The sequence below is a fragment of the Crocodylus siamensis genome, chromosome 4, assembly GCF_052110815.1.
Source record: "Crocodylus siamensis isolate JL-2025a chromosome 4, ASM5211081v1, whole genome shotgun sequence".
Taxonomy (NCBI): Eukaryota; Metazoa; Chordata; order Crocodylia; family Crocodylidae; genus Crocodylus; species Crocodylus siamensis.
The window spans coordinates 79,514,298-79,539,000 of NC_143398.1; the positions used below are offsets into that span (position 1 = coordinate 79,514,298).

At 44.4% G+C, this 24,703-nt stretch overlaps 2 protein-coding genes and 2 pseudogenes across 2 annotated transcripts in view; 3 read left to right on the forward strand and 1 right to left on the reverse strand.

Annotated features, from left to right (window-relative positions):
- Window positions 1–5,056, reverse strand: part of TSPAN19 (tetraspanin 19) — a 34,446-nt gene extending 29,390 nt beyond the window's left edge. Inside the window, exon 1 of the mRNA XM_090042637.1 lies at window positions 4,919–5,056. The gene's annotated coding sequence lies outside the window, so the exon portion shown is untranslated. The remainder of the gene's footprint in view (window positions 1–4,918) is intronic.
- Window positions 2,856–3,010, forward strand: LOC149865894 (U2 spliceosomal RNA; annotated as a pseudogene).
- LOC149865895 (U2 spliceosomal RNA) lies at window positions 3,106–3,273 on the forward strand (annotated as a pseudogene).
- The window catches only part of LRRIQ1 (leucine rich repeats and IQ motif containing 1), a 172,518-nt gene continuing 152,782 nt past the window's right edge, over window positions 4,968–24,703 (forward strand). Inside the window, exons 1-9 of the mRNA XM_090042636.1 lie at window positions 4,968–4,982; window positions 6,091–6,230; window positions 8,925–9,036; window positions 11,115–11,209; window positions 14,159–14,276; window positions 15,599–15,828; window positions 20,134–20,208; window positions 21,531–22,742; window positions 24,244–24,396. Of these exons, the coding sequence (XP_089898762.1) occupies window positions 6,093–6,230; window positions 8,925–9,036; window positions 11,115–11,209; window positions 14,159–14,276; window positions 15,599–15,828; window positions 20,134–20,208; window positions 21,531–22,742; window positions 24,244–24,396 (2,133 nt within the window). The 5' untranslated portion in view covers window positions 4,968–4,982; window positions 6,091–6,092. The remainder of the gene's footprint in view (window positions 4,983–6,090; window positions 6,231–8,924; window positions 9,037–11,114; window positions 11,210–14,158; window positions 14,277–15,598; window positions 15,829–20,133; window positions 20,209–21,530; window positions 22,743–24,243; window positions 24,397–24,703) is intronic.

Here is a 24,703-nt window from a genome sequence, read left to right on the forward strand (position 1 = left end):
GATCTTCCTGTTAAAAATGTATGCCTTACCTAAATAGAATTTGTTTGACTTTAACTTCCAGGTCTTGATTTTTGTTTTGATCTTATCTGACAGGTAAGAGACCCTGCAACTTGATATTTACTCTTCACAAGAATTTGCAAATTCTCATCAAGTCATCTTCTAAACTTATTTTGAATAAACAAAACAGATTAAGCTCTTTAACTCTTTTACTGTAGGGCTTTTTCTCCAGCTCTCAAATAGTTTTGATGTCACTTTTTCTTTTTATCTCTAAATGTTCAATCCTCGTTTTTGGTATGTGGCCACAAGAACGACATGTGGTAGTCCAGTACTGGTTCCACTAATGACATGAACAGAGTTAAAAACTTCTGTTTATGCTACCTAAATTCTTCCCTGTTTCTATCCTGTATTGTCTCTCTTTTCTGATCACACTGGGAGCTCACGCTCGGTTGGCTGTTTGCTATAATTCATAAGCCCTTTTCAGAGTAACTGCTTTTCATGACAGAGTCCTTGCATTCTCTGGATTTTCAAAGATTTTTGCAATGTAAAAATGGATGGTCTAGAAGACAGAATCATGGACCCCAGAACCTACTGTATGTTAACGCAATTTTTTTTCAAGCCAGATCTCCCACTGGCATAAATCAGCTATGGTTCACTTGGAACCGATGGGTGCCTGTACACGAGCCAGAAGGCTGCTCTGACACGCTATAATTAAAGTGCATTGGAGCAGATTCAATTAACTAAAGTCTTGTTTGATTAGCTTTGGATAAAGCGCCCCTGCCACCATTTGAAGTGTGGGGATGCTGATACATGAGGTGCTGCAGGTGCTTTAATTACAGGCTTATGGGCCTGCTCTAATTAAAGCCCACCCCCTGCCCCTCCCGACAGAACACTTGTAAAAATGCCCAATGGAACTAGTATAATTGAAAAATAGGCCTGGAAATAGTCTGAGATGTCATCTAGTATATCGAACTCAGTGGTACTCAACCTTTTGGCTCCATGGGCCACATGACTGGGGCAGAACCAGTCCCTGAGCTGGACTGAGTCCTTAACACCAAAAGGGGGCCTTGGGGCCCAGGCCTAGCCCCTCCTGCCCAAGTGGACCAGGAGTCCTGGCACTGCCCCTCCCACTGGCATTGCATCCCAGGGTCTCAGCACTCCCCTCCACCCCCAGAATTGGGCCCACTACTGCCCCTATGTGGCGGGCACTTTACTTTAAACTCAGTGTGCTTCCATGCCGAGTCCAGCATGTGCCCAGAAGAGGCATTACTTTAGTTGGACCTGTCTTGCCCTACCATCTGCCCCAAAGCTCATATGCAGCTGCTATCAGCAACTAGTAGGACTGAACCTCCAACCCTAGTGCAGCTGCTTGCAGATTCGTAGCTGCCTGCTCTGAGCAGTCCAGGCTCTGACGAAGCCCTTGCCACCTGTACCAGGGAGCCTAGGCTGCTCATGGCAGGCAGCCATGAGCTTGCAAGTGGCTGCAGCCAGGTCTGGAGCTGCTTGTTGCTGCTGGTGGCTGCAGGTGCACATCCAGGAACACAGTGGGGAAGGGCCAGGGCATGGAGGCTGGGGGGGGCAGCCCTCCCTATGTAGCAACCACACACACAGGGGCAGAGCAGACCCCACTGGGACCCCTTCAGTGGCAACAGCAACTGAACAAGGGACATGGCCGAGGTCTGTGCTACCCTGCAGCAGTGGCCTGGCTCCCGGCTCAGCACAGTGGGAACAAAAGCAGGGGCAGAGGCAGGGGCTGGCAACACAGCTTAACTTGGGTATGGGAGGTGGATCTTCCTGGGACTGCCCAGTACAGGGACCCCTGCAGCACCACCCCCTCCCACAAGTACCTTCTCCAGGCACCACATAGGGTGACCACCTTTTCAAAATGGGGGCTTTGGGGCTCTCTGCCCTGCTGCCATTTCCACGGGAGCCTTGTGCCAGATGCTCACCCCCTGCCAACCTGGCAGCAGCAGAGGGTTACAACTCTGTACCACTTCCCCTGCTGCTGCTGGGTGTACAGGGGTCACCTTGCCGTGGTGGCATGGCCAGCACAAGGCTCCCAGGGAAAGGCAGCATGGCGGGGAGCCCTGAGCCTGCAGCGGACAGTCTTCCTTCACCCCTGCCCCATTCACAAATTTGGGGAGAATGTGCCCACCCATGTTACCCTGAGACTGTGCACAGCTGCGGTGAGCTGGTCCCCCCCCCACAACCCTGACAAGCTGACTGTGGCATCATCCTGCTCCCACACCAGGCTCAATGCACCACCGTGGCTAGGCAGTGCTCACAACCCCAGCCCTGCTGCATTCCCTCCCTCACTGTGGGGGCCTCAATCTGCAACTCCTGCCTCTCCTATGCCCTCTCCCCTCCCCACCCATAGAGAGGCTTCATGATAGGGAGTTGCTCTCCAGGCTGCCTGGCTGTATTCCCAACCACAAAAATGTGTGTGGGCCGGCACATGCAAATGAAACCCCCTGCGTCCCAGTCCTGGCAGTCCTTTGCACCCTGGAATGCTGCCAGACTGGAAGGAGAGACTTGCAGTTTTCCACAGGGAATGGAAAACCCAGATCCCTGCAAAACACTCTAAATTCAGGACAAATGCTGTCCCACAGTTATGCAGCTTGGGACCAGGACCTGAGGTTCACATTCCAGGACTGTCACACCCAATTAGGAACGGGTGGTCACCCTAGCATTACAGCGAGGCCAAGGTCTGCTCTACCCTGTTCCCAAGAGACGTGGATGGAGACAGCAGAGGCCATAGCTCCTGTGGCAGGGGAAGCAGTGTGACCACTGCCTAGGCTGCCCACCTGCCTAAAGGCTTGTGCCTTGTCCTGGCAGGGGAAGCAGCGTGACAACGTAGGCGAGCTCCCCAGGGTAATTGTCTCTGATATGTCCTCCATAGGAGGTCTATATTGAGCAGATTCTTTTTGGTATTGGGTGCTGGAACTGGAGCATGCTCCATCCACTCCATGCATTGACCTGGTATTGCAGTGCTTCCAGGACTGGTGCAAAAAAACAGGAAAAAAGAAAAAAGCAGTGTGACCACATAGGCAAACAGGGGAAGCAGCGTGACCATGTAGGTGAGCTCACGCCAGGCGGGCCCTGCAGCCTCTCCCTGCCTTCAGCTCATGTCGGGCTTTTTGCCCTCTGATATGTCCTCTACAAGAGGTCTATATTGAGCAGATTCTTTTTGGTATTGGGTGGTGGAATCGGAGCGTGCTCCATCCACTCCATGCATTGACCTGGTATTGCAGTGCTTCCAGGACCGGTGCAAAAAAACAAAACAAAAAAAAGCTTGCCAGGACAGTTTCCCTCTTGCTCCCCTGCTCTGCTTCTCCTCCTGCCCCTGTGGGGATGTCAGGCTTTGTGACAGGCAGCCCCTGGCAGTGGAGTGCAGCCCTGGCTCCTTCCCCATGGTGGTCCCAGAGCTGTGCACAGTAATGAGCTGACTGGGACTCTGGACCCTGGTGCAACCGCTTCCAGGTTTGCAGTTGCCTGTCACATTTGGCTGGGCTCTGGGCAACTGCTGCCTTTCACAGAGCCTGGGCTGTCTGCAGCAAGGCTTGCAGCCTACCTGCTGCAAGCAGCCCAGATCTATGGCCAGCAGCTGCCCAGAGCCCAGGTGGATATGATGTGCCAAGCAAAATGGCCTTGAGTGGCATACTCTGGCACACATGCTAGGGGTTGCTGACCCTTGAGTTGATAGCTGATAGAACTGGGTTTGAGAAAAGTGCTGCTGAAGCACTGAATATATACAGATGCTGGGGAGCTGGGTTGAAGTAATATGCTTCCTCTTCTAGTAAAGCATATTCCCCCTCCCCTCCCCCCATATCTGTCAGCAGTTTGAACAGCATAATTAGGAAATGTGCTTGTGTAATTAGACATTGCTAGTGTAGGTTGTGACTCTGAGTCCCTGTCTATAATATTGGGTGTGGGTTAGAAGTGGGCTCTCAGGTGTTAACGCAAAATGATTTTTGCCAAGCGTTCCAAGTTACAGCATTACCCGGACCAGACAGAAGTTCACTGCTGGTTCCAGGGGGAGGCGAATCTAGCTGGGGCTGGGAGCCTGCAGCCAGGTTCCCATAGTAAGGGCTCGCTGCCAGCACTCTGTTTTCACAATGGGATGGGGAAAAGGCAGTGGCTGGAGCTCATTCTTGGGGCTCCCCAGCTGATGCTGAAGCTTGGGGTGGGTGAATTGAAGTCTGTCACCTCAGGGGGCTGGAATACACCTGCCCCACCCTCCGGAGGGGGTGGGGGGCTGAAAACCCCCCAGACTGAACTCCTTCTGCTCCCTTTCCCCACTCCCAGTCTGAAAACAGTTATAGGCTGGGAGCTCAGCAGACACAAGTTACAAAGGACGCTACATTTTGTAGCATCTTTATCCGATACCTCCTCATGCAAACAGGGGTCCAATTTTCACCCAACTGGCCATTTTTAAGGCATTCTGCAGCCATGCACTTGTGTTTGGTCACAGCTATAAGCTGCTCTCCGTGGTTAGCTCAGGCAAAAACTGTCACTCCTGTGCACACCCTCTGGGACCTGTTTGGAGGAGGTTCACAATTTGTGTGAAGTTCCCCACACCTCAGTTCAGACTAGTGCACAACAGCCCTCCGAGTAATGGAGGAAAAAAAGCTTCAGGAATGGGGTTAAGCCCCTGGCACTTGTAAATGTTTTTACAACTTCATCCCACTGCTTTTTAGCCTGGCTGACGGGCCTGGCATCTTCCCTCCTGAGGTCTGGCTGCCAGGGGTTGGCAAGACTTCATTTGCTGCTCAACAAGCAAAATCACCCCAGGGAAATGCCTTTTAAGCTGGCTGGGAGGGCTGGGGAAAGGAGCCGTCTTCTTGCTATCCCCCGTTTGAAACGCGCATGAAAAACGCTCCCTAGTTTTGTCCTTCCTGGCTGGCCATAGCACAGAGCTCACCCAGCCGCCTGCGCCCGTTGCCATGGTCACACTTCCTGTTTGAGACGCGAGGAGCTGCGCTCTGGTAGGGCTCTGAGCCGCGGCCGCCAAGCGCGCGAGCGGCGGGGTCAGGACTGCCGCGGGGAGTCTCCGGACAGGCCGGGACTCGGCTCGGGTCTCACAGCAGCCGCCGGAGGAAAAGCGCTTCGTCCGCGCTTCGAGAACTGCTCGGCGACACCCTCCTGGCTGCGGGAGGCGGGAGAACTACAACTCCCAACATGCCGCGCGCCGTGCCAGCAAGCTCCGCCCCGAGAGGGACCTTGGGCCTCCTGCTGCAAGCGTGGGGAGGGGAGAGCCAATAGCAGCAAGGCCAGTGACGCTATAGGTGTCCGCGGGCGTAGCTCCTCCACGCATGCGCAGATCACGCTGTGCTTTCGGCGCTAGGAGCTGTTTAGGGGCGTCATTTTATGCAATGCCTCGTGGTCTTCCCCGGCGCGACGGACAGTTAGGGCCGGTTTACTGTATTTGCCCGACAGTTGGGGCCGGTTTTGACCGTATTGACCCAGGGCAAGATGTGTTGGAATTTAAGACGATCTCCCCTGCCATAAGACTGTGCACATGGAAAATTGGGTCTGCTATAATTTTCCATGGGTAGAGCAGAGGGGCCTCCTAAATCCTGGGGAAAGCTGTGGCAGGGGTTGAGCAGTGGCAGGGCTGGGGTCAGGTGGCCTCACCCTTGCCCCTCTCCCTTGTCCACCCCTGTGCCTCTTGCCACCCTGCCACCACCTGTATCTGCCCCCCTTGGCCCCAGGGTCTGCCCTTTGCTCTCTGACCCCCTGCTGCCTTCCCCTGCCAGCTGCTTGCTCGCTGTGCAGCTGCTTACCCTATGTGGTGGCTCTGGTGGTGGCCATTGGTCCTGTGTAACACTGGACTGTCCTCTTTTAAAACCCTTTATTGGGCCCCTGTCTGTTTCAGAACGAGGACTGGACTGCAAAAAAGTCCTGATTTTCAGTTAATTCGTGGAAATACCTGTCAATCACGTGTCCTTGGAATTCTATTGGTTGTGCCTAGCAGGAGGGCAGTGCCCAGCCAAAAGGAGCAGGGCTTCCAGCCAGGGAGGGACTCAGTTCCAGGAGTCAGTTCTTTATAATAATAGTTTTTACATTTTCATATTGCCATTTTATTATGGGCAGAGATGGAGGAGGATGAGGAAGAGGATGCAAGAATTGCAAAAGAAATAGAAATTGAGTTGAGCAGAATTAGTATTTCCTCCCTTGAAGCAGATGATTCTGACGCTGATTTATCATCAGAAGCCTCTAGTGTTGGTGAGAAAGTAAGTATAGAATGGAAATAGGGTGGCTAAAAGTAACATAACTTATGCCTGGCAAACTTGGGTTTTGCTGAGCCCTCTTCATGGAATGCTCGGGAGCACAGAACAAACATTGGAAAGTCTGGTTGATGAACGAGGTATTTCCTAACACTTATACCCTGGAGAAAAACTTCGTTAAAATGTATCCTACTCCTATTAACTTAGCTCCATGAAAACATAAACTGAAGTGATGGAGAACCCATGAAAAAAAGTTTATTTTAAAGAAATAACTATGAGCTGTGCAGGCAATCATTTTAAAAGGAATGTGCTTAAGCAAAACCATACGTTTTAAGAGAATGAGATGCAGTTAGAAGGGGTTGAGGGTATTCTCCTGAATTCATAGGGCACATTCAGGTGTGCGTGGACATTTGATTCCCCAGGGAGAAGTAGCGGCAGAGCATCTTGCACTGCCACTACTTGTCCCTGGGGAATGCCCGTACCGTGTGCATTTTGCTGTGCGGCAGGTGGCCCTGGGTGGAGTAGGGGAGGCTGGGGCCAGCACTGGACTGGACCCAGCAGCTTTACTTAGGGTCCTGGGGGCCTCCCGGGGCTGCAGGCAGGGCGATTCTTGCGTGAGGAGCCTGGGTGGCAGTGGGGCACAGCTCTGGGTGGCTCGACTCCACTTTTTAGCTGCTCTGGTTTTTTTCTTCTGTGGTTTTTTTTTGACCGCTGGATATTAAAAAAAACCATCGGAAAAAAAACACAGCATAGTGCATGCTTAAGCAGTGTGCCCTTGCAGCATGGAGAATACTGGAATGTGTGGCATGCACAACTACACTCATCTGGATGCCCATAAAGTCCAACTCTAGTGATGGTAACAGTCCTAAAACTGACTCGCTCCCCTCCTTTCTAAGGCTTTTCTAATAGTTGGGGGTGCTTTTAAATGAGCAAAACTAGTGGATTTCAGGACTGGTAATACTACAACACTGATAATTGTATGCATTTTATAATTTAAGCAACATTGTTTAGGAATCTGTCAGTACTGTTCAAATTTGCAGATGACACTAAGATTTGGGGAGAAGTGGGCACGCCAGAAGGGAGGAATAGGCTGCAATCAGACCTGGACAGGTTACAGGGGTGGGCAGATGAGAACAGGATGGATTTCAACACCGACAAGTGCAGGGTACTGCACCTGGGGAGGAAGAACCAGCAGCATACCTACAGGTTGGGGAACTCCCTTCTTGTCAGTGCAGAGGCAGACAAGGATCTTGGAGTCATTATTGATGCCAAAATGAACCTGGGCCAACACAGTCAGGAAGGCCAACTGCACGTTTCATGCATCCACAGGTGCATCTCGAGCAGGTCCAAGGAGGTAATACTCCCCTTCTATGCGGCACTGGTCAGGCCGCAGCTGGAGTACTGTGTCCAGTTCTGGGCGCCGCACTTCAGGAGGGTTGTGGACAACATAGAGAGGGTCCAGAGGAGGGCCATCTGCATGATCAGGGGTCAGCAGGGTAGGTTCTATAAGGAGAGGCTAAGAGACCTGAACCTGTTCAGCTTCCACAAGAGAAGGTTGAGGAAGGTCTAGTGGCCGTTTACGAACTAGTCAGGGGGAGACCAGCAGGCACTGGGGGAGTCCCTGTTCCCCCAAGCACTACCAAGAGTGACGAGAAATAACGGTCACAAGCTGACAGAGGGTAGATTCAGGCTAGATATCAGGAGGCACTACTTCACGGTCAGGGCAGCTAGGATCTGGAACCAACTTCCAAGAGAAGTGGTGATGGCTCCTACTCTCGGAGTCTTTAAAAGGAGGCTAGATAAACACCTTGCCGGAGTCATTTGACCCCATTACTCTTTCCTGCCATGGCAGGGGGTTGGACTTGATGATTTGCTTAGGTTCCTTCTGACTGTACTGACTATGACTCTGAACACTGTCCTATTTGCAGCTCTGAAATTGGCCATTTTCAAGGCTTGTCATTTTCAAGACTTCTGATAATAACGCTTTGAAATTGCCTCATCTTCATTGTTTCTAGTTGAGTTAAATGAAACACAGTTTGCTAGAAGTAGATAATTACAGTTATTCACAAGAGTTCACAAGAGTATGCCTTTAAAATTAGATAAGGGGCTGAAACCAACTAGTTTATGCAGGTAACCAACATACAGATAACCAGTGTTTGTTAAAATGTAAACAATAGGCAACAAATTGGGACCTGCATTGTGTTAATGAATGTGCGTATGCAGTATGCATGTAAGTGCTTACGTTTTCAAAGCAGTTAGCACTGCAGATGTTTGAATGGGCAAAAGTTACAATGCCAACCTAATGCAAATTAAACCACATATAGTAGAAACTTTCTTTATATTGTATTCTAGTGAATCTAAAATGTCTTTCAGAGAAGTCAGTTTCTCTGTAATAGAAATGCGACGAGTCTCATATTTACTACCTCCATATTTAGTAACTTTTCCTAACTCCTTTAATTCAGCATGGATCAAAAATAAAATGTTACTTTAAAAGATGCTAAAGGCCAAAGCAGGTTGTGGGAAGAAATGAACAAAAACTTAAAAATCCATTCCTTATCTGTTGGTAGGACCAGCTGTTAAAATCTGCATTTTAATGTGTGGAGGGGAAGAGCCTTTGAATTTTAATTCCTGAATATTAAGAATGTATAGTGTGGACAGACAGATGAATATGTAGCTTGCTTCAAATTGTTTGTATTTTAGGTTTCAGATGAATTACCAGAATCAGTTCTCTACTGTTTAAATGTTATAAAGAGCAGATGTCAAAATTCTGAAAAGCATATATTTCAAGACTTGGAAGATGAAGAAGCTACAAGTAAGCAGTGACTTGGAATTGTATACGTGCGGTGCCAGGCTGTTAGACCCAGTTATGTTTTTTGTTTCTTTGTTTGTTTTCAACATACATATATACCACTTGTAATTTCATAGAACCTGATTACACAGTGAAAAAAAAGCAATGGCAGGGGTAGGCAGCCTTTTCTGACAGCAGGCTGGAATGACAAACCCTGGGTTGGAGGCAAGTGGGCTATCACTAGGACATTGCTGCTGCTTGTCTTCCTAGTGGCTGATAGCCCCTTGCTGCTGAAGCCCTATGTTTTGGGCCTGATCCAAAGGCTCTGTGAACCAGACTTGGCTTGCAGGCTATAGTTTTGTAGTGCCTGGGGTCAGAAGGGACCTAAACAGATCATCAGGTCCCACTCCCTGCCCCAGGCAGGAACAAATGCAGGGTTATAACACCCCAGCTAAATATCTGTCCAGCCTTTTCCTGAAGACCCTCAAGGTAGGAGAGAGCAGCACCTCCCTTGGGAGTCTATTCCATAGCCTGGCAGCCCTAACTGTGAAGTGAAAAGGGCTTGTCTGGGATTTGAACCAAGGACCTCTTGCACCTGAACCAAGAATCATACTCCTAGACTAACAAACCATAGTGTGTTTTGGCAGTCCCTTATCTAGGGTGTGTTTTTGCACATGATCAGTTTTGTTGAAGTCAGTGGGGTCATCTATATGTGTGCTTTACTGTGGAGTTGACTAATTAGTCTACATGTGCATCATTATTAGGTCAGAGTAAAATAATTAACTCTGGTGTAGGATGGTACTGCCTGTCACAAGTACTGTCCTACCATGGAGTTATTTAGTGTGCCGCAATCCACATGTAGACACTGACTGGGGCTAGCTAGGTCACACAGGTACAGTGCAGGGTTGGCTGCTGGCTAGCCCCACACTGTAGCACTTTTGTGCCCCAGTCAGCCCCTTTGCATCATGTTGAGCTAGGGTGGAACAGCTCTGGGCTGGAAGGCTGATCCCGTGGGTCCCTTGCCAGCCGGGGCTGCACCGCTGGCTTAGTGTGCTGAGTCTTGGGTGCACTTGTAAATGCTGCACCTGGGAGCAATAAACTCTGGTGCAAACTCTGGCACCTTAATTTCACATGTGGATGTGCCCAGTAAGATATACAGTAGATCCAAGGGCCTTTGTGTCTGTTATGCTCTTTCCATGAAAGAAAATTCTTGGCCATCTTGAGACATATATTTTGTAGGATTAAACATGTGGAAGATAAAATCTTTAAGTACAAAAATGACTGCAATCCTTGTGTAGTAGTGCCTGACCTACTTCAAAATGACAAGTTTGGAACATACAACACCTGAAAGGTGTGACCATATAAAAACTTAGTGTAAAGTAATGGAAGGTACGAGGGGACAGTCTTCAGTTTTATTTACCTTGAAGAAAGAGCGTACACACAGGCAGATTCTTCAGAGTTACAGATGCACGGTATCTCCTTTTAAACTGTTGGTGTACCTATGGTCTTTGTCCTTAAATAACCCTAAACGGTTGAGACTCATGATTTCATCTTTGTTATCTTTAGAGTTCTTGTGCTTTTTATACCCATTAATGCTGTCTTGGTGAATACAGCTAGATATTTTTTATTTATCTGGGTACCAAGGACAAGTTTTTTTCTGCCCATTGCGTAAAGAGAATTTTAAATATAGTTTATATAAGCTTTTACTTATTTGTGCTGTTGTTTAGAAAAGCTTCAGTTTCTCATAGATTTGATTCTATACAAGTTATCATACTAAAATATAACACATTTTCAGTGTTAAGATCTATGTTCATTGTGGAGTGTTGCCATAGATTTCTTGTACTTCAATATTTATTTATTTGAATTTTATGGAACCAGCTTTTTTAGCTTTAACAGTTCCATTACTGAGTGCTTGCACTACTTCTCAGAAAAAAAAGATTTTCACTGAGGTAAATAATCTTTACTTTCTTTTAAAAAAAAGAAAGAAAGAAATTCTTAGGTATTTAAGGAGTGAGAATGGAAAACTAACATTCAGAAGAATTAGTGTACTCAGAAGTAATCTTCTCCAGCTGTTCTGAATGATATATTTTTTTCCTCTTCAGGTGATCTCTATGGAGCAGTTTCTAATTGTGCTGCAGATAACTTGGCCGAGTTGGCTTCTGAGTATAATGAAGATCTAGAAATGTTAAAAATAAAGGTAATCTCTAATTGAAACAATCTTTACAGTGAAGGAAGTCTCACCGTAATGTAGATCACCAGTTGCTTATAAGGGTCTCAGTCCTGCAAAGATTTAAATACATGTATAATTTTACATGGTATGAATTGTCATCATTACCTGTGCTGCATAAGGTTAAATATGTGTATGTTTTGTTTTTACAAGATTTAGTACCTGGTTGTAAGTCAGTCAGCATATTTACATGTGCTTTTTAATGCACAGTAGCCTATTCTATTGCCCATTAAGCGTCACTTTAAAAATGTGCGCTTTTGGTACTGTGCATTAGGGCAGGCTAATGTGCATTTATTTAGTACCTCACATTGGAGGTACTAAATTTAATGCACATTAGGACAAGCAAATTCTTGCATGTATAGATGCACCCAGTAGGATTTAGTATGTAGATTATGAAGTTCTAAAATTTGGAATAAACGGTGGAATTGTTTAGTCTGCAGGCAGAATGTCATTTCAATAATAGTATGATATTTTTATGTGATAGACGAGGGCTTTTGGTGGTATCTTTAATTCTTTGTTGGGAGAGATATTAGATAAGATTTTGGGTACGCAGTGCCATTCTTCACATCTGGGAAAGAAGCAGGTACAACATAAGCTAAATAAACAGAAACCACTGGGCATTTTTACATGTGCGATGCTTGCAGTTGTATAAGCGGCAAAATGCACATCAGTGCTGAGAAAATGCCAGCAGCGCACTTTTGAACTAAAACGCTTCAGAGGTGTTTTAGTTCAGAAGCACACTGCCACCATTTTCTGTGTACTGATGCACATTTCACCCATTATACAGCTGCATGCGGTGCAGTTCACATCAGCTTGCATGCGGAGCAGACTTGATCAATCGAGTTTGCTCCGAAGCGGCAGACCTCCAGCACATTGTGGGACAAAAAGGTATATGTATAAATGCCCATTGTTTTTTCTGTTAACTCAATTTGTAAATAAATGCATTTACTTAAAAGGAGTTGAGTGATCCTGCTGTAAAATAGGAGCAAAGAGAAGTCATTAGAAGTAGCTTTGAAGCAAAAGACATACAGTTTGACTGTACCTGCTTCTTTCTGATCCTGAATAAAGGCACCCTGAACCCAAAAACCTGTCTAACTTCTCACCCAACTATACAAATAGTTTAGTAAAATGTATTACCAAAAAATCCTTGCATCTTGTGTATTTCCTGGACTTTGCAGCTACAATACCACCCCTATTGTAATATTTTTATAGCATTCATCTTTAATCTTATCCTTCTGCAGATTCCTTTTAGTTATTATGATTGGAATTTAGTAATATATTCACTTGCTAAAAAGGTTCTGTTATCTCATGAAACATGTTAAAAGAATTATATCTGCAATTTTTTAAAGGAGATACCTGGAGTTGAAGGCCTGAATTGAAATTCAGTGGGATTTAGGTGCCTAATTTTTTTCCATGGCTTGGAAAACCTTAATCTGCATTTAAAAACACTTCTATTTTATATATTATCTATTTGCAATCATCCTTTTTTAATACCGAGTATTGTATAGTAACATGATTTCTAATCCTTAAGATCACTTTCTTTTGGCATTCCTGTTTGTGACACAACACTTACCATATTTACTTGATCTGAAGATGAAGTTCACTAATTTAACATGGGGGGAAAAAGCCCCTTCTCTTGGAATCAAGTACAGCTGCTGCAACTACGACTGTGACTGCAGTGCAGCTGCAGCTGTGGCCCCAACCCTGGATCAGAGCCACAGTTGCAGTCATTGCCTGTCCCCCTTACGTATATGAAATAAGAATGTTATTTTCTTTATGTGGAGCAGTTCCTAAAGTCATAATGTTTTTGTGCTTTCTGAGATGCTGACGTTTGACTGGAAAAATGGGGGGAGGGGGAAGTTTGTGTGGCACAAATCAATTAAAGTACATATGTTCTATTGAATAGAAGGATGCAACTTTCTTCCTTTCTTCTTTCTGCTGAAGACACTCCTGAAACAGAAAGATACTATCTTTTTTCCGTATTGTTTTTCTCTCTCTGCTGCTACAATGTGTGTCTTCTGTTCAGGACGTCTCATTTTTAACCTATCAATTGCCACTAGTAGCATAACCGGAGGGGGCAAGCGGGACACCAGCCCCAGGTGCCTACTGTGAGGGGACCCCCTCTCTACAGGAGTCTGTCATGGCAAGGGCAGCCCTCTGAAGACCCTACTTGGCCCTGGAAGTCCTGTGCAATCATATAACCTGTAGTATATCTGAGGAGTTGGTGGGCATGGGGGAATGGAATGATGTGCCCCCCTGGAGGCTTTGTTATGGGCAACAGCCCTGCTCCCAGGGGCTGAGGGTGAATGGGGTACCAGGGGCCACCTATGAGGAACCTGTGCCATTTTCTGCCTCAGCAGCAGCACAAGCTTATGCTGTTATAGCAGCAGCAGGCAGCAGCAGGCAAAGCTGACACTGTCATTCAAGGTAAGAGAGCAGAGAGCCCTAGTAGGTAAAAATTCTCTTCTTTTTTCTCCTGCATGCTCCCTCACTCTCCAGTGGTCAGCATTCCCCCACTTCCTACCCTAGGCACTTAAAAAAGGTTGTTGTGCCTCTGATTGCCACTAGCTTGAACAGGTTCACTTGCCTTTGTCAGCAGAAAGTGAGAGGGAGCATTAAACACTAGGACAGATGGGATTTTGGTTGGATTTTGTGTTTGCATGTTTTGAAGAAATAAACAGGATTCCTCTGTAGCCTGCATTTTCCAAACCCTGATTGCTCAGAGTGGAGTATAGAGCTTGTGATAATGTTGCCAGAATTGACCAACAATAAGACTGATGGTATTCTGTAAGTGTCGGAGTGCTAGCTGATACACAAAAAGATAGCCTCTACCTCAAAAAGTTACAATTTGAAGTGTTCTGCTTACACATTTTAATAGCTTCACTTTTTTTCTACCATGACTATGTTTGGATTTATTAGGTATTGTGTGAAATAGAGAACGAGGAATTACAGGCTAGTGCAAATCCAAACATTCCCGTTCAGCCCACCAGTGAAGATGTTCCTTGCGGTATGATCACTGATGAACATTCTTTTACAGGTAAACAAACTTGATTGTTTATTTAGTTGTGCTGTTGTTTAATACAGTCCTAGTTTTTTAGAAATAATTCTTCTGCTCTGGTATATGGTGAATAAGAGTGAATCATCTGAACCATTCCCAATGAATGGCCAAACTCTCCAGGCAGTGACAAGGTCACCTATCTTGGCAGTACAGTGTCACATGCAGTTCACATCAGTGATGAAACCAATGCCAGAATTACCAAAGCAAATGTAGCCTTTAGCAGACTATATACAACTATGTAGGAGTACAGAGGCATCAGTCTACGAACAAAACAAGGTCTACAAAGCCATTGTGTTGCCTGTCCTGATGTATGCATGTGAAATCTGGACAGTGTACAGATGCCGCGCTATGTGGCTGAACCACTTTCACATGGGGTGTCTGAGGAAACCGATGAGACAAGGTCCCAGACACTGAGGTTCTCACATGGGCAGGTATTTCAAGCATCTACATTCTCTTGATAAAATCACAGATGGGATGGGCAGGCCATGTTGCCAGGATGTCAGATGAGCGACTGCCAAAGAAGATCTACAGTGAACTAAAGGAGGGAAAGCACACTTAAGAAGGCCAAAAGAAACGTTTCAGGGACTCCCTCAAGTCATCCTTGAAACGTTTCTGGATTGACCTGAAGTCTTAGGAAGATCTCGCTCATGATTGTTCCACCTGGGAAAGCCTCATCCGTACTGGATCTAAAGTTTGAGTGGAGGAGAACTGCTGAGGCAGAGCAGAAGTGCAAGCAGTGTAAAGCTAACAACAGCACACATCATCCGCTGTTGATCAAGCAACCCAAAGCGGCATCTCTTGCTCAGTGTGCCACAGACAATTCAAAGCACAAATTAGCCCAGTCAGCCACTCGTGCTCACAGAAACCAAACCAGCCAGTGATGTCATAGTTATCTTGAAATTCAAAGGGCAAACAACATAGCTTGCCCTCCTGCAAACATAATGTAGGGTTGCTACAAATAGTTCCAAACAGGTTCTTTTGCCAGCCCCAATGTGACTGTGGCAGGACCAGTGGTTGGAGTTGATGGACCTCTCTCTACTAAGGTTTTTTTGTGTAGTGTTCCTTTTTATACATAGTCCATGACAGACTGCTGTAACTTACAGAAAGAAGCCTGCTGTGCCACCCACGTTAGCCTGATAGCCTGAGTCTTACAACAAGCCTGCTTCTCTTAGGGCTGTAAACTGTAGGCAACCAACACAAAGTCTTGTCCATTGTGGTTTCTTTTCAATACATCATTAATATTTTATGCTTTTAAATTGACATTTATTATGAACTCATACTTTTTCTTAAATTTCTTGTAGATGATGGTGACATGACCTTTAGCTTTACTTACCATGAAGTGGAAAAGAAATGTAGACAAGAATTTGAGCTTTGGGAAAAAAGACAAAAAGTGCTAGAAAATGAAAAAATGGAAAGGCTGAGAGCTGAAAAGGAAACAGAGGAAAAACAAAATGAAGAAAAAAATGAAAGGAGACAACGGTGCTTGGAGGAATTGGCATCTGAGAGGATGAAGTTAGAGATGCTTAATATGGTAATGTTTAAACAACGGTATCTAAAGTACATATATCCTCTCATAGAGAATACTTAAATACAGAACCAAAGTTAAAAACAGTGTATTACCCTCTCTACCTAACCTTCACTTACGTATGAGGCCAGAGTGAGGTACTACTAGAATAGATTATACTGGTCTTCATGGTCTTCATGTACCATGATGCACATTATATCTTATTCCTGGTTTGTCTTGAGAGACAGATTCTGTTAACAATGCAACTATTAAATCATCATCTTTGTGCTTTGTTGTTCTTCTATAATAGACATAGGTTGGTACCAATTAAAATCCTTGGAATCAAGTGTCATCTGTAAATGCTTTGTAAATATGGTCGACTCAATTTCAAGTTAATCTAAGTAACTTTTTTCTTTACGACTGACGTTAATTTGTTGACAATTGCATGACATGATTTTTTTCTGGTAGCAACTTTCACACTTTCTTCAGGTTTGGTATAACTATGACTTTTAATCTGTTATCCATTACTTCTTCTTCCCACAGCTTCTGTGTCTGTTTTTCAATGAAGGGGCGCTCAACCCCCAACCTGTGGCCTTGTGTCATCTAGCCCATGGGGCACCACTCCCCACCGCCAAATTTCCAGACCCATGAGGAACCCTGAGCCCTGCATACTGGATCTAGCACACAATCCCAGCATGCAGGATTGGGTGGGGGTGGCACTGGAACTTAGGGCTGAAGCCCAGCACACAGGGGCCGGGAGGGGGAGACCCTGTACCTCAGGACCCAGTACCTGTGCGGGGGGCTGGGAAAGGATAATGCCAGGTCCCTGGGACCCAATCTAGCATGCTGGAGTAGGAGGGGCATGATAAAGTGGAAGGGAGCATTGCTGGGCCCCACGGTCCAATCCCGGTGGGGGCAGTTCCATCTGGCCTATGGACTGGCCCCACCCACTCATCTAACCCAGAGGGCCAAAATTGTTGAGCACCACTGCTTCAGCTGTTACAGTGTCAGTTTCTGCAGCTGTTTCATTTTTAATTGCTTCACTTCTAAAGATAGTTCAGTGATGATACAGAACATCTGGTAAGATAGAATGGATGTATCTAGCACACCTGGAATGCTTGCATCTGGAGGGACTGCTCCTTACTTTGTAAAAATGTTTCTTTCATATTTCCAGAACCTCTTTTGGCTTTTGCCTTCGGTTCATTGGCTTTTTCCATTTTTATTTTTGGTCCACTTCAGATTTACTTCCGCATGTTTTCATCTGTTCCTTACCTGATAGCTCAGGGGGGAGGAATTATTTTGGCTGGAGAGCCACTTAACAAGTTTTGATGAGCTGTCAAGGGCTGCCCCTTGATAGGTGCCCTCCCCCCTGGTCACCATCTCGGGACTGGAAGTCCTGCCTCCCCTCCCCCCAACGATGTGTGGGGGGGTATGGAGTTTGCGGGGGATTGTGTGTGGGTATGTATGGGGTGTGGGTGGGTATGGGGAGTTTGTGGGGGTGTGCTTGTGGGGATGTGTGGGAGGGTTTGGGTTTGTGGGGGTGGAGGGAGAGGGTGGCTGGGGTGTGTGGGGGGTGTGTGTGGTGGGGTGTGTGTGCATAGGAGTGAGCAGGGCTTCCCAGAGGTGAATGGGTATGTGTGTAGGGGGTGTGGGGTTTGTGGGGGCATGTGGGGGAGCGTGTGAGTGGATGCGGTATTTGTGGGATGTGTGATTGTGTGTGGGAGAGGTTGTGGTTATGGGGTGTGTGGGGGCAGTTTGTGGGTGTTGTGGGATGTCCAGGGGAGCTCCTGACATGGGCATCCACCCCTGTCCCACAACATCCTAGAGCTTGCACACCCTGCGGTGCCTCCCCATCACCACCAGTAGTGCACAACCCCTACCCTGCCCCGTACCTGCTATGGACTCACCCAGCAGGAGTGGATTAGTCAGAACCTGGCTACAGCCCTGACCCAGCGCACCTTGTGCCTGGTCTGGATTTGCTTGCTTACGCTGAACAGCAGCAGCAGCAGCAGCAGTGCTGGCCAGGTGAAAAATGTTGCTCAGCACAAGGGAAAAGCTGCCCCTCCCACTCGCTGCTTCCCTGCACTCCCTGCTGCAGCCACCCGGGGCCCATGCTGGGTTGCCCTGCAGCTCCACCACTGTCACTGCCACCTCTAGGCTGCCCCACAGGGCAGAGGAGCCGTAGGGCAGCCTGGCGCAGGCTCTGAGCAGCTGTAACAAGGCAGCAGTGAGGGGGAGGAGCTATTTTCCCCTGCACCGAGCAACAATTTCTGCCCAGCTGACACTCCTGCTGCTGCTGTTACATGAGCAGTTAAGTCTAGAGCAGGTGCAGGCCATGCCGGGTCAGGGCATGGGTCCCCACTGGACCACAGGGCCGGGGCTAATGGCTGTGACACATGGAAGAAGCTGTCGCCACTTGGTGTGCCTAGAAAGGTAGTCTAGCTGCAGAGCTGCCCCAGCCCCACTGTGTGCCCATGGAGCAGCAGGACACACCACTACCTGACAGTGCCTGGGCCAGGCAGGACTAAGGGACCAGCTGTGGACTGGACAAAGCTCCTCTGGCCAGCCCGCAAGCTGTATTTTTCCCCCACCCCATGATAGCTTTTCTACTTGTTAAGTTTATTCTTTCCAAAACTGTGCTTGTCCAGTCTTCATGATGTCTTGACTGCTATGTGTATGGTTTGTACTTTTCCTGCAGTCAGAACTTGTTTACACTGTTTATAATTTATATTACACAGCGGGGCTGGGGTGGCTCCGCAGGGCAGCCCAGCATGGGCTCCGGGTGGCTGCAGCAGGGAGCGCAGGGCAGCAGTGAGGAGTATTTCCACATCCTCCTCACTTGTTTGCACATTTCAATAATTTCCTCCATTGTGTTTTTTAAATTACTTCCCTACATATTTTATATTCGATCTTTTTAAAGGTTTCTATATCATTGCCATCTAAGGTTTTAAAGAGGAAGCATCACTTTGTATGCCCCCTTCATAGAGCTTATTAAAATCAAATTTGGCTCCAGCTATGTTCATCTTTTTCTTGGGCATTAGCTTAATCGTTGCCATAAATAATTACAATCATGTCTATATTTGGCATTTCTATAACATTTCTTATTTGCTTACCATGTTCACATCACCCTTTACATTCTTGTCTCCAAGCGTCAGAATTATACTGTATTTTGGAGGCAAGTCCATTATGTTATCTAATTGTTAGATAAAATGTGTTTTCTACCTCTCTTGCTGCTTTGACAGGTGTATAATATCAAATTATATACCTGTTATACTTAATTTACTGTAGGCAGAATGAGCCTTATGACAACTGCTGGGCATAGGTGTTCTTTGTAGGTAACAGTCCTCATTGTGGGTAACACAGCTGTTCTTTGTGAGTAACAGTTCTCTTCTACATCCCACCTTTGTGCTTCATTTTTCTACTTCATCCTTAATAAAAGAAAGCATAGCTTCTCAGTGTCTTATTTCCTGTGGGCTTCCACTGCATCTTCTGGACAGTGGCAAAGGAAATTTGTCACTTTACCACCTTTGCTACTTGTTCAGTTTTGTTTGGAGCAAATAGAGTTCTGAGATTACAGAGTATAATATGCTTAACTCTTGTTCAAAAGCCATGACCAGTTTTCTTTGCTAGGCCTGAATCAAAATCCTTATAAATCATTTTAATCTTATCCAGTTGATGTAACCAATGAATTCAGGATGCCATAACTTGTTGGGTCAGTTTTTCTTATCTGGCTAATTGGAATGCTATGTCATAGCCAGCTGGACCACTAAGAAGAATTATTAGCCTTCCTCCTTGTGCACCAAGGCTAACATGCTGGGACTGTTAAGATTTGAAATTGGAGACTTTCCTGAATGGACTGTGTGAAGTATACTGGAATTTGAAATTAGAGTTTTCCTTATTTTAAATCTTCTCTGAAAAGGCTTAAATGAGCTCAGTTTCTTTATAATAAAATTGATGCGAGAGAGAGTTGGTGCATGGCACTTAGGGAGACCATGCCTCAGTGCTGTTTTATCCCAGTGTAGCACCTAGAGAGATTTTATTGTCAATAACTTAAATTCTGCAGGCTAAGATATCATTTTTCTGGGTTAAAGTACCCAGATGCTGAACCTAGTTGAGCATCTTTGAGTAAATGACCATACAGACAATCTGAGTCTCCACTCTCTTTGTTTTCCTGATTTAACCAAATAAGCCTCTTAGTGTAATTCAAATTCTGACATAAATAAACAGATACATGGGATGAGCTTTTTTCTCTCTTTTCTTGGAGAGAGTCTGCTATGATGTTAGTTACATATAATTGAATGTTAAAATGATAAATTTTTGCTTACTACACAGGAACAACAAGCTAGGATGGAAGCTGAGCTACTGAAAGAAAATGAAGTTTGGGGAGTGAAGTGTAGGCAACATGAGGTAATATGCAGGCATGAAGTTTTCTCCAAAAGAAAGTTACTGTTCATGTGAATGAAATGTTTATTCTTATCTAGGAGAACATAGTGTAGCTGATTGATTGTTACTGTGTGTATTAGGAAACTGTCCCTGTGTAGGTCTGAGGAATGGGGAATGTTAGGTTTGTAATGCCAGTCTGTATCTTCTCAAAGGTGTCAAGTCCATTTTAGCTATTCAGGCTTTTCCTATTTTCTGTTGTCCAAAGGTTGGTAGCACAGGCCTAAAAGTAAGTGGTTATACCATTGAAAAGTAATTGTACTAAATATGGTAGCTCTTATTGAAGAGAACTGTTGTATTGGGGCAGGTTGCCTTAGCAGTGATGTTACTTAGAAGATATCTAAGTACATGACAAGTGAAGGAAGTGATATCCTAGGGACTAAAAAGTTATAAAAGGAGCAGGGACTGAGCAATGTGTCCTTCCCTTGTCCACATTCGGCAGCTCAAGCCAAGTGGCATCTGCCTGCACCAAGAGCTTGGTGAGGTGGAGGAAAACATTGTCTGCCTGCCTTCACATAGATGGATCCCCAACTAGAGATCGGGTATCGTGTTAAGAGAGTCATTTTGTTATAATGGTATGTAACCTCTTGTGTTATTTTTAAATAAACTGTGATGGCATGAGAGGATTTGTGCAAAGCCTTTCTGTATTTATATGTGTGTGGGCTTTGTGTGTGCATGCCTTCTGACAAGTTAGACTGTAAACCAGAGTGCACACACTTTTAGTAAGATTCGGAGAGATCAGTAGTTTAAGTTGTGGTGCGAGCATGATAGGTCTTGGCTGGACTGAGTGGGGACGAGTAATTGATCTGTGAATAACAACTGTCTGGCTAGGGTGCTAGAAAGAAAGTACATGAAAGTGCCTGGACTGAAACTCTAGAGGGTGATGGAACTACAGTGAGTGGCCAACAGGGAACGTTCATCCAGATTACATCATAGTGGTTTAGAAAAACGTGAAATTTGTTACTTAGAGCTCTTTGTAAAAGTTGGATCTGGCTGAGCAGGCCACTTTTTTTTCTGCAGCTGCAAACAGCTTTCAGCTCTACACCCAAATAAAGATTTAGCCAACTTTTAAAGTAAGAGGACTCCGCTATAAGAGTAGTAGGCTAACCTACTAGGAGACAAAATCAGATTAGCAGAATGTAAAATATAATTATTATTCAGAAAGGATAGCCACATAATTTCTTAATAATAAATCTGTACCAATCTTTCTTTTTATTACACTTAGATCTCAGGTATATTTTCAGTATATCATTTCCTGAAAATGCATTTCAATTGTTCTTTTGGATTAGGAATTCATCAAAAGATTACAACTGCAAATGGAAAAGGAGAAAAGTATCTTTGAAGAGCAGCAAGCAAAAGAAAGACAGCACTTAGCAAAGCAGCAGCATACAGCAGCTGTGAAAATACAAGCCAAAATGAAAGCATTTTTAGCGTACAGAAAATATGCACCCATCCTAAAAGAAAGGAAAGCAGAAATTAAAAGGAGGAAGGAGCTTAAAGAAAAAATGGAGAAGGAAATGAAAGAAAAGGAAGAAAAATTACGACGGCGAATGGAGGAAAAGAAGGGGGAAAAAGAACAGGAGAGAAAGAGACAAGAAGAAATAGAAAGACAGAACTTTATGGAACAAGAGAAGAGGCGCGAAGAATATGAAAAGAAGAAAGTAAGTCTGAAGTTTGAAAGAGAAAAACAGCTTCAATTAAGACAGCAAGAATCAATAAAATTGGAAGTGAGAATAACCAGGGACAAGACGGCTGAAAATAGAGAAAAAGTTGCACACAATAGAGAGGAGGAAAAAGAGAGAGAAAAGATAAAAGAAATAAGAGAAGAGGAAAAGGATCAGAAAAAACAGATACAGGAAATAGTTGAAGATAAAGCTATTAAAAAGATACGAGACGTAAGTAATATGGAGATTCCAAAAGAGAGAAAACTGACATCACCAAAACCTAGGAGGAAAGAACAATCTTCTGAAACAAATATTGAAAACTTAGATGAGAATTCAATGGTACATGTAGAAAAAAGTTACTTGCAAACTATATATATTGATAAAAATGAAATTGCAAATACTCCGGATTGTGTTCCTGTTGACCTTTCTGATGTTAATGTAATAGGAAATAAGGAAAACAGTATACTCAGCAGTCAGTGTAATGTGAAGTCTCATCCAGATACTGAGAAAATAGAACACAAAGTGCAGTCTTTTAATTTTGAAGTAATTAAAACATCAGATGCAATGGGAGAAATACAGGTGGAAGTCACTGAAAATGTAGATAAAAGTAATAAGAGCAATGAGTATTCTGAGAGGTCATTAACGTTTTATGATGATATTGAAAAGAAGAGACTAACATGGATGAAGACGTGTAAACCATGGTCTAAAATTTGTAGGGAAAACCAGAAAAAGAAAGAAGTTAAAACAAGTCGGCCAAGAAAAAGCACAGCTAATTCAATGCCTCCATTAAGTATAGAAATGATCATTCAGAGTGGTCCGTGGAGTGCACTCCAACAGGTAACTATAATATAGTGATTCTCAGATAGAGTAAGAAAACTGACTGGTAATTTGAGGTGGGATTCAAAAGGTTTCATCATTAGTTTAATAAAATTAGTTTTCCCATTGACTGCTGAGGGAGAGGAGAATAGTGGTATTGGTGAATGCTTTAGAAATCTTGCCCAGGTACTTTATTTTATGGTTCCAGCTACTGAATTACACTAGGTTACAGGTAAAAGTGCATAGGTAGCTTCCTCACATTAGTTTTACCCTTACCAACAGCTTAATTGCAACAAGGAAATTTTGTGATTGGGATAAAAATGATTAACCTGCCCCTCCGCCAGTATTTCTCACTCAGGATATTGTCCATTTTATGAAAATGATTCAGAATCCTTGCTTTGTAATAGTCTACTGCAAAAGAGTCAAATACTGTTTATGCTGAATTTTGTTGGGTAGCAAGGCTACATGATCGTTGGTAGAAATAATATATACAAATTTAATTTTTGGTATTTTTTCATATGCAGGAATGTAAACAAACGCTTAATTTGTTATTATGTCAAGAAAATCAGAGAATCTTCCATGTGTCAGGTATCCAGGTTGTAGCCATATTGGTCTAGTGGAAAAGGCAATCAGGGCTTGTGGTAGGGTGATATCTTTTTTTAGACCAACAAGATTTTTACAAAAACATGAAAATATCGAATTTTAGCTAATTTTCAAAATGAAATCTTTATAATTTTCCAAGGAGGAAGCAACTTTGACCACCTGAAACCTGAGATACTGCTTCTGTCTTTGTTCAAGGTAATTTCACAGAGCCTCACAAGATCTACATAATCACAGAGCCTCACAAGATCTGAGCAACTCCTTACCAGCTAAGAACTGCCTGCCCAGAGGAGTTTTCCATTTATTGACTTCTCTGGGAAATCCTGTGAAATATGAACTTTTATTTCTACCCAGGAGAACTTTTACAAACTTTTCTCCGATCCCTGATGAAGGGTGTTTGTGCCCGAAAGCTTTTTTTTTGCCAAAAATCTTGGTTTAATAAAAGATATCACCTCTACCAAAAGCCCAGCTTGTCTTTTCCAAGATACATTTCACTTCTGTTTTGAGAAGTTTATTTACTCCATGTGATTTCCTAAATGAGAGAAAATCCATATTAGGATTTGTTTTGCTGCAACATTAATTTCCCATATGTTCACAAGTGCTGTCACAGGTAGAGCAAATGGACCTCAGAATGAGACTTGGTTCCTTTTTTGAAGTGTTACTTTTTCTTCTTCACTGACAGTTATAAACCAAACCAATCATTTTCAGACTTTTTATGTGGAGGTAGTGTGATGAATTTTTTTTTGAAGACAGTAACGTTCCATAGCTCTTTTTTTTAAAGGAGTAAATTAATGTGCCTATAGAACTTTCAGAATATTTGCCATAGTCCTTTGATTATATAGAAATGTAAATAAAAAGCTTTAATAGATTAAAAAAATATGAATTCAATCATATGTATACATTTTTCACTTACTGTATGTAGGTCACAACACTTACACTTCAAGATTTGCCTGGGTGTAGCCTCTCTACGTTGTCCGAATGCACAAATCTTCAGTTATTGACCCTTAGGCGATGTGGGATAACTGCACTGGAAGGACTAAGTAACTGCAAAGACCTCAAGTATATTAATGTGGAGGTATCAAACAAATTTTAATCTATATATGGAGGTGGGGCAAAAATGCAACTTCTGCCATTTACTATTTTATGGAATTAAATATATGTTAGTCTTTATGCACTAGGAACTTTTTACTAGTGAATGTTGTATTAACAAAGCAGTCCTAGCACGAGCACAGCTATATGAACGGAACTGCGCTCTGCCCAGTTCTGGTAAAACCACTATCCACAAGTGAATGAAGATACGCTTCTAAAAGTGCAGATTATTTCTAAGCGCAGATACAATCGCATGTATGCTAGGAACTTCTACCAGTATACCTATGTCAGTC